Source organism: Dama dama, chromosome 3, assembly GCF_033118175.1.
Source record: "Dama dama isolate Ldn47 chromosome 3, ASM3311817v1, whole genome shotgun sequence".
NCBI lineage: Eukaryota > Metazoa > Chordata > Mammalia > Artiodactyla > Cervidae > Dama > Dama dama.
Genome location: NC_083683.1, coordinates 28,025,922 through 28,046,884, shown reverse-complemented (window position 1 = coordinate 28,046,884; position 20,963 = coordinate 28,025,922). Strand labels below are relative to the sequence as shown.

Sequence of the window (20,963 nt, the reverse complement as noted above, 5' to 3'; positions counted from 1 at the left end):
GATAATCCAACGGATGTTGGCAATTTGATCTCTGGTTCCTCTGCCTTTTCTAAAACCAGCTTGAATGTCTGGAAGTTCACGGTTCATGTACTGTTGAAGCCTGGCTTGGAGAATTTTGAGCATTACTTTGCTAGCCAGTGAGATGAGTGCAATTGTGCAGTAGTTTGAGAATTCTTTGGCATTGCCTTTCTTTGGGATTGGAATGAAAACTCACCTTTTCCTGTCCTTTGGCCACTGCTGAGTTTTCCAAATTTGCTGACACATTGAGTGCAGCACTTTCACAGCATCGTCTTTTAGGATTTGAAATAGCTCAACTGGAATTCCATCACCTCCACTAGCTTTATTCGTAGTGATGCTTCCTAAGGCTCACTTGACTTCACACTCCAGGATGTCTGGCTCTAGGGGAGTAATCACACCATCGTGGTTATCTGGGTCATGAAGATCTTTTTTTGTATAGTTCTTCCTGTGTGTTCTTGCCACCTCTTAATATCTTCTGCTTCTGTTAGGTCCATATCATTTTTGTCCTTTATTGTGCCCACCTTTGCATGAAATGTTCCCTTGGTACCTCTCATTTTCTTGAAGAAACCTCCAGTCTTTCCCATTCTATTGTTTTCCTCTATTACTTTGCATTGATCACTGAGGAAGGCTTTCTTATCTCTCCTTGCTATTCTTTGGAACTCTGCATTCAAATGGGTATATCTTTCCTTTTCTCCTTTGCTTTTTGCTTCTCTTCTTTTCACAGCTATTTGTAAGGCCTCCTCCGACAGCCATTTTGCCTTTTTGCATTTCTTTTTCTTGGGGATGGTCTTGATCCCTGTCTCCTGTACAGTGTCATAGTTCATCATGTCTATAGTCATGTCCATAGTTCTTTAGGCATTCTGTATATCAGATCTAATCCCTTGAATCTATTTCTCACTTCCACTGTATAACTGTATAAGGGATTTGATTTAGGTCATACCTGAATGGTCTAGTGGTTTTCCCTACTTTCTTCAATTTAAGTCTGAATTTGGCAGCAAGGAGTTCATGACCTGAGCCACAGTCAACTCCCAGTCTTGTTTTTGCTGAATGTATAGAGCTTCTCCATCTTTGTCTGCAAAGAATATAATCAACCTGATTTCAGTGTTGACCATCTGGTGATGTCCATGTGTAGAGTCTTCTCTTGTGTTGTTGGAAGAGGGTGTTTGCTTGGCAAAACTCTATCAGCTTTTGTTTCATTCTGTACTCCAAGGCCAAATTTGCCTGTTATTCCAGGTGTTTTGTGACTTTCTACTTTTGCATTCCAGTCCCCTATAATGAAAAGGACTTGCTGGGAATGTCCAGGAGTCTCCAACAGAGCCGTGGGTCAGTGGTGGCTTACTGCAGGGTTGAGGGCAGAGAGTGTAGCAGTACATGCATGTGATTTTTGTAAGGAGGTAGCCATTATCTTCATTTCCCCCACCATAATTTGCCCCCAGGTAAATAGCAGGGAAGGAACACAGCCCCACCCAACAACAGAAAATTGGATTAAAGATATACTGAGTATGGCCCCGCCCATCAGAACAAGACCCAGTTTCCCCCTGTTAAAGAAAGAAAGAAAGAAAGATAGTGAACTCACTCAGTCGTGCCCAACTCTTTGCGACCCAATGGACAGTAGCCAGCACCGAGCTCCTCCGTGCGTGGGATTTTCTAGGCAAGAGTACTGGAGCAGGTTGCCATTTCCTTCTCCAGGGAATCTTCCTGACCCAGGGATCGAACCCAGGTCTCCTGCATTGTAGACAGATGCTTTACCACCTGAGTCACCAGGGAAGTCTGTGTTCCCCCTGTTAGTCTTGCCCATTAGGAAGCTTCCATAAGCCTCTTATCCTTCTCCATCAGAGGGCAGACAGACTGAAAACCTCAATCACAGAAACTAACCAATCTCATCACATGGACCACAGCCTTGTCTAACTCAATGAAACTATGAGCCATGCCGTGTAGGGCCTCCCAAGATGGATGGGTCACGGTGGAGAGGTCTGACAAAACATGGTCCACTGGAGAAGGGAATGGCAAACCACTTCAGTATTCTTGCCTTGAGAACCCCATGAACAGTATGAAAAGGCAAAAAGATAGGACACTGAAAGATGAACTCCCCAGGTCGGTAGGTGCCCAGTTTGCTACTGGAGATCAATGGAAAAATAACTCCAGAAAGAATGAAGAGACAAGAGCCAAAGCAAGAACAACACCCAGTTGTGGATGTGACTAGTGATAGAAACAAAGTCAGATGCTGTAAAGAGCAATATTGCATAGGAACCTGGAATGTTAGGTCTGTGAATCAAGGCAAATTGGAAGTGGTCAAACAGGAGATGGCAAGAGTAAATGTCGACATTCTAGGAATCAGCGAACTAAAACGGACTGGGATGGGTGAATTTAACTCTGATGACCATTATATCTACTACTGTGGGCAAGAATTCCTTAGAAGAAATGAAGTAGCCATCATAGTCAACAAAAGAGTCTGAAATACAGTACTTGGATGCAATCTCAAAAATGACAGAATGATCTCTGTTCATTTCCAAGGCAAACCATTCAGTATCACAGTAATCCAAGTTTATGCCCCAACCAGTAATGCTGAAGAAGCTGAACAGTTCTGTGAAGACCTGCAAGACCTTCTAGAACTAACACCACCAAAAAAGATACCAAACCAGACCTGGAAGCAAATATTGAGAGTCAGCAGTTTTGATGTTCCTGCTTCTGAACACTTGCAAAATGCTCTGCTTGGGGTTGTGGGGTGGGGGTGGGGGGATTTAGTGTCAGAGTGTCATGGCTTGGGAGAGTGTAGGTGGGCGGACCCTGTATTTTGGAAGCACAAATCAGTATGAATCATGATTGGTAGGGTTCCTTGTAATCTTTACTTCCCACATGAAGCCTACCACTCAAAAATTAACAGACTGATTTAAAGATCTCATTTTCTAGGAATATTTTTCCACACAGCTTTGTTCTGGTTTCACATCTCTAGTGTTCACATTTGTACTGTTGAAGATGGCTGTAGATATGTACATGTATGTGTATGCATATGTGTATATGTGTGTGTATATGTGTGCATTTGTGCATATGTTTGCATGTGTGTGTGTTCAGTCATCTCTGACTCCTTGTGACCCCATCGACTATACTCCATCAGGCTCCTCTGTCCATGGAATTTCCAGGCAAGGATACTGGAGTTGGTTACCATTTTCTGCTCCAGGGGATCTTCCCGACACAGGGATTGAACCTGTGTTTCCTGAGTCGCTTGATTGGGAGGCAGATTCTTTAGCACTGAGGCACCTGGGAAGCCATATATATGTTTTGTTGTAGTTGTTGAGTTGCTCAGTCGTGTCCAACACTTTGTGACCCCGTGGACTGCACCACGCCAGGCTTCCCTGTCCTTCACCATCTCCCAAAGTTTAGTCAAACTCCTGTCCATTGAGTCAGTCATGCCACCCAACCATCTCATCTTCTGTCATCCCCTTCTCCTCCTGCCTTCAATCTTTACCAGCAACAGGGTCTTTTCTAATGAGTTGGCTCTTTGCATCAGGTGGCCAAAATATTGGAGCTTTAGCATTAGTCCTTCCAATGAATATTCAGGATTGATTTCCTTTAGGATTGACTGGTTTGGTCTCCTTGCAGTCCAAGGGACTTTTAAGAGTCTTCTCCAGCACCACAGTTTGAAAGCATTGATTCTTTGGTATTTAGACTTCTTTATGGCCCGCCTCTCACATCCATACATGACTACTGGAAAAATCATAGCTTGGACTGTACACAACTTTGTCAGCAAAGTGATGACACTGCTTTTTAGTATGCTGTCGAGGTGTGTCATAGCTTTTCCAAGGAGCAAGCATCTTTTGATTTTATGGCTGCAGTCACCATCTACAGTGATTTTGGAGCCCAAGAAAATGAATTCTTGTACTCTTTCCACTTTCCCCCCATCTGTTTGCCATGAAGTGATGTGGTCAGATGCCATGATATTCATTTTTTGAATGTTGAGTTTTGGGCCAACTTTTTCACTCTCCTTTTTCACTTTCATCAAGAAGCTGTTTAGTTCCTCTTTTGCTTTCTTCCGTAAAGGTAGTGTCATCTGCATATCTGAGGTTATTGATATTTCTCCCAGCAGTCTTAATTCCAGCTTGAGCTTCATCCAGCCCTGCATTTCACATGATGTACTCTGCATAGAAGTTGAATAAATAGGGACTCCTTTCCCAATTTTGAACCAGTCCATTGTTCCTTTTCTTGTTCAAAGTGTTGCTTCTTGACCTGCATACAGATTTCTCAGGAGGCAGGTAAGGTGGTCTGGTATTCCCATCTCTTCAAGAAGTTTCCACAGTTTGTTGTGATCCACACAGTCAAAGGCTTTAAGTGTAGTCAATGAAGCAAAAGTAGATGTTTTTCTGGAATTTCCTTGCTTTTTCTGTGATCCAGCAGATGTTGAGTCTTCCATCTCTGGTTCCTCTGCCTTTGCTAAATCCAGCTTGTACTTTTGGAAATTATCAGTTCATGTACTGTTGGAGCCTAGCTTGCAGGATTTTGAGCATTACCTTGTTAACATGTGAAATGAGTGCGTTTGTGCGGTAGTTTGAACATTCTTTGGCGTTGTCCTTCTTTGAGATTGGAATGAAAACTGACTTTTTGCAGTCCTGTGGCCACTGCCAACTGTTCCAAATTTGCTGGCATCCTGAGTGCCACACTTTAACAGCATCATCTTTTAGGATTTGAAATAGCTCAACTGGCATTCCATCACCTCCACTAGCTTTGTCCATAGCAGTGCTCCCTAAGGCGACTGGACTTCACACTCCAGCATGTCTGGCTCCAGGTGATGATCACATTGCTCTCTCCTAGTGTTTGGTTCTGTAGTAGCTCCCCCCTCTCAGGTTTGCGCACATGATGAGTCTCTAGCACACTCTTTCTTTCCCTAACAAAGTGTGGCACTGTGGAGGGATGGAGAGAGCAGTTTGTCATGAATTTTCATTTTTAATTAGCATAACAGTTGTTATGTAGGGAACTGGTGCTTCTAAATTACTTGACTGTGATTAGAAGCCGTTGATTAACCTAAGTAGTTCTAAACCTGTTTCCAACATTCCATACATTATTTATTAATCTAGTAAATATATTTTTTTTACTTCCTAGATAATAGAAAAGAAACGTCTACCTATTCCAAAGGCAAATTATATTTTGTTACTGCTGTTGTCCTTGAAAGCCTGAAGCCCTACAGTAACATGATCGAACAGGAAACGGTTCAGCAAAGAGCCAATGTTTGTTGGACGCTTTTAAAGTGCCAGGCTCTCTTCCATGTGCTTTGTGTATGTTAAATGTAATGATTCTATAAAGTAGATACTCTCTGATACCCTTTTTACAGATGAGAAAATTGAGACTCAGGGATGCTAAGCAGTTTGTCTGAGCTCACAAAGCTGCTATGTGAAGAAGCTCAAATTCAAACCTAGGTGGTACTGGCTCCTTAGCTTAATAGGAAATATATATGTGTGTATGTATGACTTATTCATTGACTCGGTATTTATGGAGCACGCAATAGATGCTGCACAAAGATAAATAAGACTCATCCTGCTCTAGGATGGTCTGGTGTCTGCAGAATGATTGTAATTGTAAATTACAGTGCACTGAAAAAGATATTAGCATTTAGGCAGGAACAAAGTACTTTGGGAGAGAATTAGCATATTTTTTCCAAAGGATAAACATCATACTTTTTATACTTGCCACTTTTCTTCAGGAAAAAAGAATACATTTAGAAAGGATATTAACATATTTGAGAAAAGGAGAGGATCAGAGAGTCATAAAGTTTTTTTTGCTTTTTTTCCTGAATACATCCTGTAATTTGTGTGGGGATATTCTGTTCTTAATTAAGCATCCAATCAATATGCCTTTTTTAATGACCAAAAATACTGACTAGAGGGCTACACCAAGGCAGTATTATAAGATGTCCCTCACCTACCCAGACCTCTCTCCTGGGGTGACATAGTAAAGGAACTGTTCAAGAGGGCATTTACTATTCAAGGTAGTTATAGTCAAGGGCACCATGTCTAAACACTAATCTTCATGTCAGTGACTGGCTGGCTGCATCAGAGTTTTGTGATGTCGCACGTTCCTAGGTCACACTGCTGTGGACCTTGATATGGCAAGTGTAGGATACAGCCTAGGTCTCTGTATTTTGTAAGTGCTTAAGTTGATTTCTATGTACATTCAAGTTCAAGAACAACTGATCTGAAAGTACCCATGAAAAGGAGAGCCACTGATACGATATTTACTTTCCATTATCTTGTTCAAGGTTATGGATTGGTAAGAGTCTAGTCTCTGGAAACAGATATCAGTTAGGTTCCATCTGTTTCACTGACTAGTCGGGTACCGGGCACAAATTTCTTAAGCTCTGTATTGCCTTTCTTTTGGTGTTATAAGGATTAGATATAATGCACACAAAGCAGCTAGCAGTGCCTTGCACTAAGTGCTCAATGAATGTTAGAACACACACACACACACACACACACACACCCATGTTTATTATGTATAAATGATCATTTCATTTCAGATGGAATAATTTTCCACAGTTACCTTTGTAGGAAAGAAATGGGTCTGTCTTTGGCTATAGAGGGCCTTTTCAATGTTGAGAATTATAATCCACTAATAGTGAGCCTGTAGTTTCATAGTGCTTCTTCACTGGCCAACTTATATGCTTTAGAGCTAGGAGTCGACACATCTTTTTTTTTTTTTTTTTTTTTTTTTAGGGTTGACACATTTTATACTCCTATATTCCTATCCCTCACATCCTGTAAAAACTGACCCACCACAATCTAAATTAGTTAATCTCGAAATGCAGAACAAGATTGTTAAAAGAACTGTCATCAAAGATAATGTGTTCTAATCCAGCATTGCAACTAACAAGTTTATAAAATGGACCAGGTCACGGCCACTCTCAAGTCTTTATTTTCTTGTGTATTAAGATGCAAGGAGACAAATGAGGTGGTTTCTCAGGGCCTTTACAGCGTGAAGGTTCTGAGTTTCTGAGAGGCTTAGTTGTACCCAAATATTATAACCCAATATCCTTGATATCATTTATTTATTTTTCTTTTTTTTTTTCCATTTATTTCTTGATGACATCATTTAGCCTTTAATCCAAAAGAATGGCTGATGTATGTAGGACCCTAAACATGAACTTGGCTCTAGATATTCCTACAGTAACTGAGAGGTATAGCCAACTCTTGGTTATCCAACCAAGTGTTTAAACAGCTTATCAGCAAGCGGGGTCAGGACTGTGTCCCTGTAATCCTCACAGAGAAAGAACTCCGTGGAGTGCTGGGTGCAGCTCATTTGGCAGTTGATTGTGCTCAGATAATGAGGTCCCTTTCCAGGCAGGCATCTCTTCCACTGGAGGTCTGAGATCAAAATTTAGCAGCTAGTTTCTCTATAACAGGGAAGAGAGAGTACCTATCATGAGCAAGTGTGCAATGTAATCCAGAGCTCCCTCTTATTAAGATTCTTAATCAGCCAGGACACTGAGGGTACCAAGAAACAGTAGCCACTTTGATAACTCACAATGTGTGGAAATAAAAACTATTGAAAAATCGGAACACGACCATGTTGAAAAGTTGGTTCATTCGCCATCTACTGATTTGTTAAACTTCAATCAGATTAACTTTAAAGCTTTCCAGAGCTTTCTACTACTGCATGAGATTACTAATGAAACAAGTATGCATCTCGTTACTTACTGAGCTAATTTTTCTCACATTCCTGAATGAAAATATATTACTTTATATATTAACATTATAGAAGATCCAGTTCTTAAGCCTTTGGAAATGGTAATAGAACCATTTGAACTCACCTTTTCATTTTGATTTCTACGTGTACTTTCTAAAACTTTAGCAAGGGAAAGAAATATTTTCAAGATGGGAATGTCCATCCTTCCTTCTGCCCTTTAATTTGGTGAAGGCCCATGTCCAGACTAGGTGCTTCTGTGGGGTAGGTAATATTTTTCAGGGCTTTTCTCTTTTTGGACCACTTCTCTTTGGTCTAAATATTTCCTGGATACCTAGTTTACCCCATGCCTTCCTCACCATCCCTCAACTCCTTCATGACATACATCTTTTATCTGATGTCTGTTGGAAAGTCTTGTTAACTTAATCCATTCTAATGACTTCCTCAGATTGCAGTAGGTACAACAGAACTCTTAAAGCAAGAGGATGAAATCTAAAATTACAAAAATTTACATGTATTTACATGTATTCCCAATCCCGATCCCCCCTCCCACCTCCCTCTCCACCCGATTCCTCTGGGTCTTCCCAGTGCACCAGGCCCGAGCACTTGTCTCGTGCATCCCACCTGGGCTGGTCATCTGTTTCACCATAGATAGTATACATGCTGTTCTTTTGAAATATCCCACCCTCACATTCTCCCACAAAGTTCAAAAGTCTGTTCTGTATTTCTGTGTCTCTTTTTCTGTTCTGCATATAGGGTTATCGTTATCACCTTTCTAAATTCCATATACATGTGTCAGTATGCTGTAATGTTCTTTATCTTTCTGGCTTACTTCACTCTGTATAAGGGGCTCCAGCTTCATCCATCTCATTAGGACTGGTTCAAATGAATTCTTTTTAATGGCTGAGTAATATTCCATGGTGTATATGTACCACAGCTTCCTTATCCATTCATCTGCTGATGGGCATCTAGGTTGCTTCCATGTCCTGGCTATTATAAACAGTGCTGCGATGAACATTGGGGTGCACGTGTCTCTTTCAGATCTGGTTTCCTCAGTGTGTATGCCCAGAAGTGGGATTGCTGGGTCGTATGGCAGTTCTATTTCCAGTTTTTTAAGAAATCTCCACACTGTTTTCCATAGCGGCTGTACTAGTTTGCATTCCCACCAACAGTGTAAGAGGGTTCCCTTTTCTCCACACCCTCTCCAGCATTTATTGCTTGTAGACTTTTGGATAGCAGCCATCCTGACTGGCGTGTAATGGTACCTCATTGTGGTTTTGATTTGCATTTCTCTAATAATGAGTGATGCTGAGCATCTTTTCATGTGTTTGTTAGCCATCTGTATGTCTTCTTTGGAGAAATGTCTGTTTAGTTCTTTGGCCCATTTTTTGATTGGGTCATTTATTTTCCTGGAATTGAGCTTCAGGAGTTGCTTGTATATTTTTGAGATTAATCCTTTGTCTGTTTCTTCATTTGCTATTATTTTCTCCCAATCTGAGGGCTGTCTTTTCACCTTACTTATAGTTTCCTTTGTAGTGCAAAAGCTTTTAAGTTTCATTAGGTCCCATTTGTTTAGTTTTGCTTTTATTTCCAATATTCTGGGAGGTGGGTCATAGAGGAGAAGTTTTCCTAGGTCTCCTCAAATCACATAAGGGCCACATTTTCATCCTATGTGAAAAGCTAGTGCTACAAGTTTTCAGTGACTTCTCAAACTGGGCTAATTTTTATAAAGGACAATTCCTGAATGTGTGTGTATAATATATCTGTAATAGGAAGACAGCTTAACTGTTTTACAAATAAACTATCATATTTCAAAACATATTTCAAATATTTAGCTTGAAATAAGGCTTAGTTTCATTAAGAGTGAGAAAGAGACAAAGTCAAAAGTAGGAACAAATGATAAACTGTCAGGGCTAGGGAACCCTACTGATGGGTGTTTGTTCATCAGCATGTGTATCCTAACGGAGCAGAGAGCTTGACCTTTCCTTAGTTCATGGAACAGGAACTCCATAGAAAGGTTGTCTGCTTTTTTGTTCTTACTTTAAAAGGGAAAGAAAGGAGAGAAAACTGTCTTATTGTTATTAAGAAGTTATACTGATGAACTGAAAGCACTTCCGAGATAAATTATAGATTAAGAAGACAAACATATGCCCTCAAAAATATCAATAAAGTAGACAATGCCAGTGGAAAAGGAGAGACATCCAGAACAGTCTTCTAGATGCAGATTTTCTGAAAACAGTTTAAACAACAAAGTTAACAAGTGTTTGAAATGATACATTCTACAAAGATGCTTATATTTCTTCAAACCTCTTGGTTTCTATTATACTGCTTAATCATGTAATGTATATTATCTTTAACGTAGCATTTTTAGTAGTGGAAATGTTGAAGCGTGACACTGACCAGATCGCATGTGAATTCTGTGCCCTGGTGGGGCAGACAGTGAAACATACATTCAGACCAAGAGGCCTGTTAACTCTGCTGAGCCCCTAAAAATCAGAGTCACTATCTGAGCCAAAGATAGAGCACTGAGACAAAAAAAAATTCTGGATTCAAAGAACATTGGAGTCTGCCTTTTATCAATTGCTAAGTGTGTGGTGGAGAGCAGATGGCACTAGTGGTAAAGAACCTGCCTGCCAGTGCCCATGCAGGAGATATAAGAAATGCGGTTTGGTCCCTGGGTCGGGAAGATCCCCTGGAGAAGGAAATGGTAACCCTCTCCTTTGGACAGAGGAGCCTGGCAGGCTGCAGTCCTTGGGATCGCACAGTCGGACATGACTGAAGTGACTTAGTATGCAACCATGCACGCATGGTGGAGAGCAGGGCTGAGGGTGAGTGAGGTAGTCTTGCCAGTTCTGCAGGGTGGAGTATGAAACCCCAGTCATAGTTCTCTCAGCCATCCACTCTGGTGAGAACCTGATGGCTCCCTGTATTAATCCCACAGCCCTCCTGGGGCAACTCTGAACTGTAGGCAGAGTGCCTACCCAGGGATAATGAGCATCTCAAGGTCTGACCTAGAGTTTCCAGCCTTATTAAATGAAAGCAAATAGGACAAATGCCAAAAAGAAGTCTGGAGACTAATCATCTGGCCTAGAAAACAGGTGAACCATTGTTACTAAAACATAGAACTTGTTAGTTTTAATATTAAAAAAGAAATTAGGGAAGGGCATAAACAAGCAAATCATCCAGTTTTCCTTTTAAAGGGGAATTCCATACATTAACAGTTCACCTTGGGGCAAATTACAAAGAAATTTCAACCACACTGAAAGAGAATTTATACTGTACAAAGTTGTCAAAGTTTCCCCCGTGCATGTTCTTCCGAAGAACTTAGTAAACTAAATAAATGCTTAATAAACATCTGTTGAATGACCAAGTCAATGACTGAGTGAATAGTTAAATGAATAAATTAACCAAGGAATGAGCCTACTTTCCTAGACTTCAGCCACAGATAAAAATTCACTCTGCTCAACAGCTATTTATAACCCCCTGCTCTCTAGTTAGTCCAGACTTGGCAAAAGAGTGGTTATATAAGTTGCCCCCAGGGCTCTCCATAGTCGTTTCTTAAGTCCTTAGTATCTGCCTGGCTCTCAGACATGACTGAAGGCCACCGATGACATTGTTTAATTCAAAGCTTTTTTTTTCCTCAGTCCACGTCCACCTTGCCGAAGCAAATGATAGAATGGAACACAATTTCTTAAATCTTCAAATATGTATGATGGTTGTAATTATGAATCTCAAGATATAACTTGTGTGCTTGAAAATCATTTTTTGGTAACTCAATGTAATATTCATTCGAGTCTCCCTTCTTGGGTTGTGAAAATGTAATCTAAACCGATTTTGGGGTGGCCTTTTCTGCCACTTCAGAGCCACTCTTAAGTGTTCTGGCAGTATTTAAGCCTGTCTTGAACCCTGTCTGTCACATCACACACATTTCTTTGAGCTTTACCTGGGAAATAAGTAAAAAAAGGCCTTTGCACTTTGATCCTATAAACTAGAGGTTGTGTCATCTGCCCTGGGGTCAGCTGAGTGGAAAGGACTGTCTCCTCTACTCAGGGTTCTATGGTGTCTGATTATAATTTTCTTCTGTTTTATTTCTCCCTAATTCCTTGTAGCTTAGTCGGTAAAGAATCTGCCTGCAGTGCAGGAGACTTGGGTTCGATTCCTGAGTCAGGAAGATCCCCTGGGGAAGGAAATGGCAATCCACTCCAGTATTCTTGCCTGGAGAATCCCATGGACAGAGGAGCCTGGCAGGCTGTCGTCCATGGGGTCGCAAGAGTTGGACACAACTTGGCAATTAAACCATCAGTCCCAACCTAGAGATACTTTTAAAGCTCTGGGAGAAGCCTCTTGATGTTTACTTATAGTAAACTTAGTTACCCCAACTGTTGTCTATGCCATTATGTTCAAAAGAGTATTTTTTTTGAGATTCAAAAGCTAAGAATTGATGTGTTTTTTTGTTTGTTTGTTTCTGTCATATCATATCTGTCTTACAGGTATGTGTGCATGTCTGATTTTTTCATTAGCACATTTCTCTAAAGTAAAATTCTTTATTTATAAAGGGTTTTATCCATTGCATAACAACAGTGCCCAGCAGAAAAACTGTATTAGTTTTTGTCACAATATTACCAGTGTATGAGTACCTTTTCCCTATATCCTTGTCAATACACCATATTTTAAAATACATCTTCATCATTTTTAAATTAAAAGCAAAATATTTTTTCATCTGCATTGTTTGATTATGAGGGAGGTTGGACAGTTTTTTCATAGGTTTATTGGCCATTTTTAAAAATTATTATTTGTCCAAGAGTTCACTTGCCCATTTTGCTTAGATCTTTATTGACTTGTAAGAGCTCTTCTGTTGGTTCATTGAAAAAGCAAGAGAGTTCCAGAAAAACATCTACTTCTGCTTTATTGACTATGCCAAAGCCTTTGACTATGTGGATCACAACACTCTATGAAAAATTTTTAAAGAGGTGGAAATAACAGACCATCTTGCCTGCCTCCTGAGAAATCTGTACGCAGGTCAAGAAGCAACACTTAGAACCAGACATGAAACAACGGACTGGTTCCAGATCGGGAAAGGAGTACATCAAGGCTGTATATCATCACCCTGTTTATTTAACTTAATATGCAGAGTACACCATGCAAAATGCAGGGCTGGATGAAGCATATGCTGGAATCAAGATTGCCGGGAGAAATATCAATAACCTCAGATATGCAGAAGACACCACCCTTATGGCAGAAAGCTAAGAGGAACTAAAGAACTTCTTGATGAAAGGGAAAGAGGAGAGCGAAAAAGCTGGCTTGAAACTCATTCAAAAACCTAAGATCATGGCATCTGGTCACATCACTTCATGACAAATAGATGGGGAAACAATGGAAATAGTGACAGACTTTATTTTCTTAGACTCCAAAATCACTGCAGATGGTGATTGCAGTCATGAAATTAAAAGACACTTGCTCCTTGGAAGAAAAGCTATGACCAACTTAGACAGCATATTAAAAAGCAGAGACATTACTTTGCCAACAAAGGTCTATCTAGTCAAAGCTTTGGTTTTTCTAGTAGTCAGGTATGGATGTGATAGTTGGACCGTAAAGAAAGCTGAACACTGAAAAACTGATGCTTTTGAACTGTGGTGCTGGAGAAGACTCTTGAGAGCTCCTTGGACTGCCAGGAGATCCAACCAGTCCATCCTAAATGAGATCAGTCCTGAGTGTTCATTGGAAGGACTGATGCTGAAGCTGAAGCTCCGATACTTTGGCTCTGTACTTTTCACTATGATGTGAAGAACTGATTCACTGGAGAAGACCCTGATGCTGGGAAAGATTGAAGCAGGAGGAGATAGGGCAGACAGAGCCTGAGATGGTTGGATGGCATCACCGACTCAATGGATGTGAGTTTGAGCAAGCTCTGGGAGTTGATGATGGACAGGGAAGCCTAGTGTGCTGCAGTCTATGGGGTCCCAAAGAGTTGGACATGACTGAGCTACTGAACTGAAGAGCTCTTTGTTTGAAGAATATTAACGAATTGACTGTTGTATATTGAAAATATTTGTTTTAGTTTATCTGACCTTTTTATAGTGTGTGAGACATAGAAACTTACATTTTTAAAAAATACTTTTTATTTTATATTGAAATATAGCCAGTTAAGGAGAAGGCAATGGCAGCCCACTCCAGTACTCTTGCCTGGAAAATCGCACGGGTGGAGGAGCCTGGTGGGCTGCAGTCCATGGGGTTGCTAAGAGTTGGGCATGACTGAGCGACTTCACTTTCACTTTCCTCCTTTGAAGAAGGAAATGGCAGCCCACTCCAGTGTTCTTGCCTGGAGAATCCCAGGGACGGGGGAGCCTGGTGGGCTGCCGTCTGCGGGGCCGCACAGAGTCGGACACGACTGAAGTGACTTAGCAGCAGCAGCAGAGCCAGTTAAACATATGGTAGTCCCAGGCACGCAGCAGGGTGACTCAGGCACATACACACGTATCCCTTCTCCCCCAGGCTCCTCTCCCATCCAGGCCGCCACATAACATTGAGCAGCGTTCTCTGTGTTGTACAATAGGTCCTTGTTGGTTTTCCAGTTTAAATATAGCAGTGTGTACGTGTCCATCTAAAACTCCCTAACTATCCCTTCCTACCACAAGTCCCTGCTGGTAACCATAGGTTTGTTCTCTTCAGTCTAAAAACTTCCAATTTTTAGGTCTGATATTGTGGGGGTGTCTTTTATTGATATTTTTACTTAAGAATTGCTTTTACATTGCAAGATGATGAACACTGACCTATGCTTTAATTTAGTTGTTTCATGGTTTTATTTTTATATTTAAATTGTTAATCACTCTGCTATATGTAGCATAGACTGTGAGACTGGAATCCCCATTCTTTTGTATCATTTAATTATTATCTGTTCCAGCATCGTTATTTAACAATCCTTTCTTCCTTTAGTCTGAATTTCACATTTATCATGTAACATACGTTTTATGCAGTGGATCTGCTTTAGATTCTGTTTCATTCTCCTCTTACTACATCAATAAGACACTACTTTAAGCATTGTAGATTGTTTTTAAGTGCTAATACCAGGTAGGAATTCCTTTTCATTACCCCCTTCATTATTCCTTTTAAATTTTTTCCAAGGTTTCTGGACCAGTGCAATTACTCTGCCAGTTGATATTTAGCAATCCTATTCTAAAAGTGTTATCTTTTAGGTCTTCATTATTTCTCCTCCTCCGATCTTGAATCTCCATTTCATCCATCCTGTATCCTAGTGCAGCTAACCTGCTTGTGGTTCAACTACACGTGCAGTAAATGATAACGTTGGTGGCCATAAATTTGCCATACCTTCTTTAAATTTCAAGTTCTTAGAGGTTGTACTATAACACTCATTTTGCATTTCGCTCCAGAGAAAAGAACATGGGAACTGTCCCCTTATGAGATATCACTGTCATTTCAGAGTGTGGAAGGAGAGCACCATGAAAAAGCTGTAGAACTGCTTAAGGCTGCTAAGGACAGCGTCAAGCTGGTGGTGCGATACACCCCGAAAGTCCTAGAAGAAATGGAGGCTCGCTTTGAAAAGCTGCGGACAGCCCGGCGTCGGCAACAGCAGCAGTTGCTAATTCAGCAGCAGCAGCAGCAGCAGCAGCAACAAACACAGCAAAACCACACGTCGTAGGTGAGAGGTGCCCTCCATGCAGGGAGAGCCCCGTGCACACCCAAGTCTGGTCTTCTTAAAAAGTACAGCTCCTTAGGCAGCTGGGACGTAACCATTAGACTTAATAATCCAAACAAAATCAATCAAACAGAAAAACAGTGACCTCAGGAAATGTTAACGAGACAGTTGCTTATTTTATGTTGCATTTAGCCAAATTCCCTGGAAATGTAAGCGATTTTGAAAAAATTGTATACTTGAGGAGGGCCAGGTACAAACTATATGATGCCTTTGTACAGATCGGCACACGGTTTCATGACAAGAGTGTGGGCTCCATTCCCGCCCCGCTTACCTCCCTGGCCAGCTGCCTTAGCACAGGGTACAAACTAAACAACCATCTAGTGCTAACCCTGGGAAGATGCCCCTTACAATACTGAAACTGTTTACTAGAAAGCTGCTCCATTGACGAGGACGACATAGAGGCCTGCCAGTGTCTATGCTCTGAGACTTTGGAGTTCTCTTTGGGTCTGCACTTAAAATGTGTCTCAGGTGTACCTGTCTTTCTAAATTCCATTTGGTGACAAGGGTAAGTCAGGTTTTGCTTCATGTTTTTAGAAATAGTAAAAAGAGAGAAAGAGAGAGAAACTTCAGGAAAAACTGTTACGAGTAAGAATCACCATCTCTGAAGTGCCTGCTGTGTGCTAGGCCCTTCTCAACGTGTTATCCCTAATCCTCAAAAACCCTTCACAGCAGTATCATGAAAACACCATTTTTTAGATGAATCATATGAAGCTGCAATAGTTTCAGTGGATTCCCCACAGCCACGCTTACAAGTATCAAAGAATTATTTCTCCTTCTTACTGTGCCAAGTAATTCATCTGCCAACATTAGGAATTCTGGAGTTACATACATTTTCCTTTCTATCCTTTGAAAGAGTTTGAATCTTTGATACCTCTGTACTATAATATATGCAAATGTGTATTTAAAATGAGGTTCAAATATTCTTGGGAAGATGACAGTGGGTAATAGTGGTTTTAACTCATTCAATATCAGATTACTGTTTGCACAACAAGAAACACTGGATATGAGAAGAGATTTTCAATTTTTCGTGACAACTCATGAAAAGAAGCTACGTGAGGAAGTTAAATAGAGTATGGGACCTGTTCGCAGAGGGTCCTGGGAATTCAACTATCTTTCTTTTATAACCTATTTTATTACAGATACCACAGTTTGGTGTCTTTGTCTGAAATTACATTCCATTCCAAAAACTACATTTATTCAACAATAAATATCTATTTGTTACTGGGAGGGGCCAGGCAGTATTTAATGGACTTTGGAAACAGCATGAATAAAGCACAGTCTTTGCTATCCAGGTGCTTACATTATGGTTGGAGGGCATAGTTAATTAACAAGTAGGTAAAAAATACCCTGTTGAGACCAGTACTTGGTAGAATCAAAATAGTGTGTTTTAATAGAGACTGTCCAGGTGATGACTTTCTGGGAGGTGATCAGGCCAGACCTCTCCAAGGAGGTGACACTGAAGCTGAGGTTGAATGACAAGGAGAAGCCAGGAAACAGGCATCGGAAGTGAAGGAAATAGGCCAGCGCATTAGCTCTGGGACAGATATGAGGCTAGTTGATGTTTGAGGAATAGAAAGAAAGCAGAGATAGTGAGGTGATAAAGAGTGAGGAGGACAGGTGAGGCGGACGCGGCCAGGTTACAGAGAGCTTTTCAAACCACTGAGGGAAGCTGGATTTTATTGCAGTGGAAACCACTGAAGGTTTTTAAGCAAAAGAGTGACATGATTTATATGTTAAAAGAGATCACTCTAGGTGCTACAGGGAGAATCGATTATTGCAGGATAAGAGTGAAAATAGAGACCAGTTAGGATACTATTATATAATAGGCAAGAGATATGGTGGTTTGGACTGGGATGATGGAATGATTTGGATGCATACAGACAAGTCATTTTGTCCATCTCCTCCTCCTCTCTAATCCATTTCAAACACAAAGGTACTGACCATTTGTACTTCCAGAATCCTTCCAAATGTCTTTTTGCTAATAATAACAACTCACTCTTCTTCAGCCAAACATTGGCATTCTTTTCATGAACTCATTTTTTCTTCCATTCTCAATAATACAGACTTGTACCAATTCCCCTAATTGTTTTACCGCACTGGCCCTTAGTAAAATTGTTTAAAAGTGTTTTGAAAGAAGCATGTGACATTCAGACTTCTAAGATCTTACTAAAAGCTTCCTCCTGTGCTCATTCAGTCATCCTTGGAAGTATCCAACTTGGCCACAAATACTGATGGACCATTCTCTGTTCCATCAGTGTTCATGAAATCACTTGAGGATTTCCTACTGTCTCATTATCAAAGACTAACAGTTTTAATAAAAAGCATTTAAAACCATGTTTTTTGTTACACAGGATAGGGTAAAGTTCTATTTAAGTGAACATGAAATTTATATTTGTGCCTGCCAAGATAGCACTTGCAATAGATGATATAATGGCCCCTTGAGATTAAACTAGTGACCATTTCAAGTACAAGCAAAGTACAACTAAGTCATATCATCCATGGATTTTATGGTGGATTCAGTCAGAGAGACTTACATTAGCTCTTTTTTTTTTTTTTCATTAGCTCTTATTCAACGTTTAATTAATTAGATTTTTAGGGATTAAATGGGATTTGTTACACTTGCTAACTCATACTGTGGTCTATGGTTGCTTTTGAGAAGAGATCTGAAACTGTTTACTTTGAATAGATTGCTAATTTTTTTCTAATTTTGACAAGTCAAGCAAAGACCAGGTAAGGCAAAATTACTTGTCAGATACTATCTTATTTTTATCACATGAAATATAATTTATATTCTATAAATTAGAAATAATATTTTTATGAAATGGTAGAAGTAATGAAATAACTAGCAATCGTCAGTGGTGCACACAGATGGAAAACAGGTTTAATGCAAGTAGTGTGTGGACAATGTGTCTTCTGCCTACTTTTAATTTTAAATTCCCCTGAAGTACATCTCAGTTGTCTTTTCCCTAACTTCCATCTTTGTTTATCAGGAAGAATAGATTACATTTTCTAAAATGTAGTAAGTATGATCACTTTATAATTATTTTATAGAAACCTATGAATATAGGATTTAAAAAAAAATACCATAACCACTGTTTTGAGAAACAATATTACATTTCTTTAAGCATTTATTTTTTTAATTGAAGTGTGGTTGACTTTGATTATTAGTTTCAAGCAAACAACGTAGTGATTTAGCATTTATAATACATTAAAAATTGATCATCACAATAAGTCTAGTTACCACCCATCACCATACAGAGTTATTATAGTACTATTGACTATTTTCCCTATGCTGTACATTATATCCCATGATTTATTTATTTTATAACTGGAAGTTTGTACCTGTTAATTCCCTTCACCTATTTTGCCTTCCATCCCCATAAGCATCTCATTTTAAAAAGTGTGAGTCTATGTAAATCCATATTTCACTCAGATTCTCAGTATTCTGAAGAAGTCAAGACCAAAAGCTTGTTTAATTTCTCTGAGCTTCTGTTGGCAGATCCAGAGTTCATTTACATTCAAATACAGGCTGCATCTTAGCAAATCTATTAATACACAGCAGCTGACCATTGCCAGCAGCCTCACTGACTCTTTCTCCTCCTGCTCTTCAGGGCCCCACTCCCCTTATTGCATCCACGACATCCTGTTCTGTACCTTCCTCTGCCACAGTCACCGGCCTTGTGTTCTGATCCTGGGAACCACTGCCAGAACTGCCAGCCCACTTATTGAAGGGTCCCAAAGGATAACTCTGATTAAAAACTGAATTTAAGGAACCCAGACTTATCAAGCAGAAAACTTGAACCAGAAAATAATCATAATGCTGGATAAAGTTTGTTAAGGAATCAGGGTACACCAAGAAATTTTCTGAATGGTTCATATATGTAAAATCACTTAACCGTTACAATCATCCTTTGACTATTAGGTACTATTTTAAATCTCATTTTAAAGAAGGAAACTGAGTCATGTAGGATTTTTTTTAAAGTCTACTGATTTCACAGCTAGGAAGTTATAGGGCCATGATCCAAACTCAGAGATGTGGGCTACAAAGCCTCTTTGTTTTCACAACTGTGCTGCTCCACCTCTGTATTCGGTGACACCTGCCCTTACGTGTCCCATCCTTCATCGTAGACACGTTTGCATGAGCTTTCCAGGAATTCAGTCTCACACTGCTCCAAGCTGGCATTAACCACCACCAATTGTCTCTAAAACAGTGCCTTATGCTTCAAAGTACTTCAGCATCACAGGTCTGTTAGGTTCCTATTGCTGCCCCCCAAATTACTACAAATTTAATGGCTTAAAACAGGGGTCCCCAACCCCTGGGCCGTGAACCAGTACCGGTCCATGGCCTGTTAGGAACCAGGCCACACCGCAGGAGGTGAGCAGTGGGGTGAGTAAGGGAAGCTTCATCTACCGCTCCCTATAGCTCCCCATCACTCACACCACCACCTCAGCCACTCCCCACCCCCACATGTGGGAACGCTGTCTTCTGTGAAACTAGTTCCCAGTGCCAAAAATGTTGGGGTGCACTGGCTTTAAAGAATGCAAATTAATTTTCTAGCAGTATTATAAGACAGAAGCCCAGCAATCTCACTGGGCTTTCAGAGACTCCAGGAAAGATTCATTTCCTTGCCTTTTCCAGTTTCTAGGGGCTGCCTGCACTCTTCACCTCCTGGTTCCATTGCCCTTCCTCCAGACCAGCCCTATCCTCCCCTTCCTCCAGACCAGCCCCATCCTCCCCTTCCTTCAGACCAGCCCCATCCTCCCCTTCCTCCAGACCAGCCCCATCCTCCCCACCCCCAGACCAGCCCCATCCTCCCCTTCCTCCAGACCAGCCCCATCCTCCCCACCCCCAGACCAGCCCCATCCTCCCCTTCCTCCAGACCAGCCCCATCCTCCCCACCCCCAGACCAGCCCCATCCTCCCCTTCCTCCAACCAGCCCCATCCTCCCCTTCCTCCAGACCAGCCCCATCCTCCCCTTCCTCCAGACCAGCCCCATCCTCCCCACCCCCAGACCAGCCCCATCCTCCCCTTCCTCCAGACCAGCCCCATCCTCCCCACCCCCAGACCAGCCCCATCCTCCCCTTCCTCCAACCAGCCCCATCCTCCCCTTCCTCCAGACCAGCCCCATCCTCCCCTTCCTCCAACCAGCCCCATCCTCCCCTTCCTCCAGACCAGCCCCAACCTCCCCACCCCCAAACCAGCCCCATCCTCCCCTTCCTCCAGACCAGCCCCATCCTCCCCACCCCCAGACCAGCCCCATCCTCCCTTTCCTCCAGACCAGCCCCATCCTCCCCACCCCCAGACCAGCCCCATCCTCCCCTTCCTCCAGACCAGCCCCATCCTCCCCTTCCTCCAGACCAGCCCCATCCTCCCCACCCCCAGACCAGCCCCATCCTCCCCTTCCTCCAGACCAGCTCCGTCCTCCCCTTCCTCCAGACCAGCCCCATCCTCCCGTTCCTCCAGGCCAGCAGTGACCGGAGAGTCCTCACATTGCACCCACTCACCTCTGCTTCCACCGTCACCTCCCCTTCCCTGACTCTTTCTTCTCTCACTTTCTTCCAC

The 20,963-nt window shown here is 41.5% G+C and overlaps 1 protein-coding gene across 1 annotated transcript in view; it reads left to right on the top strand.

Moving 5' to 3' along the window:
• The window catches only part of LIN7A (lin-7 homolog A, crumbs cell polarity complex component), a 156,944-nt gene that overhangs the window by 129,173 nt on the left and 6,808 nt on the right, over positions 1-20,963 (top strand). The window contains exon 5 of the mRNA XM_061125195.1: positions 15,125-15,343. Within this exon, the coding sequence (XP_060981178.1) occupies positions 15,125-15,343 (219 nt within the window). The remainder of the gene's footprint in view (positions 1-15,124; positions 15,344-20,963) is intronic.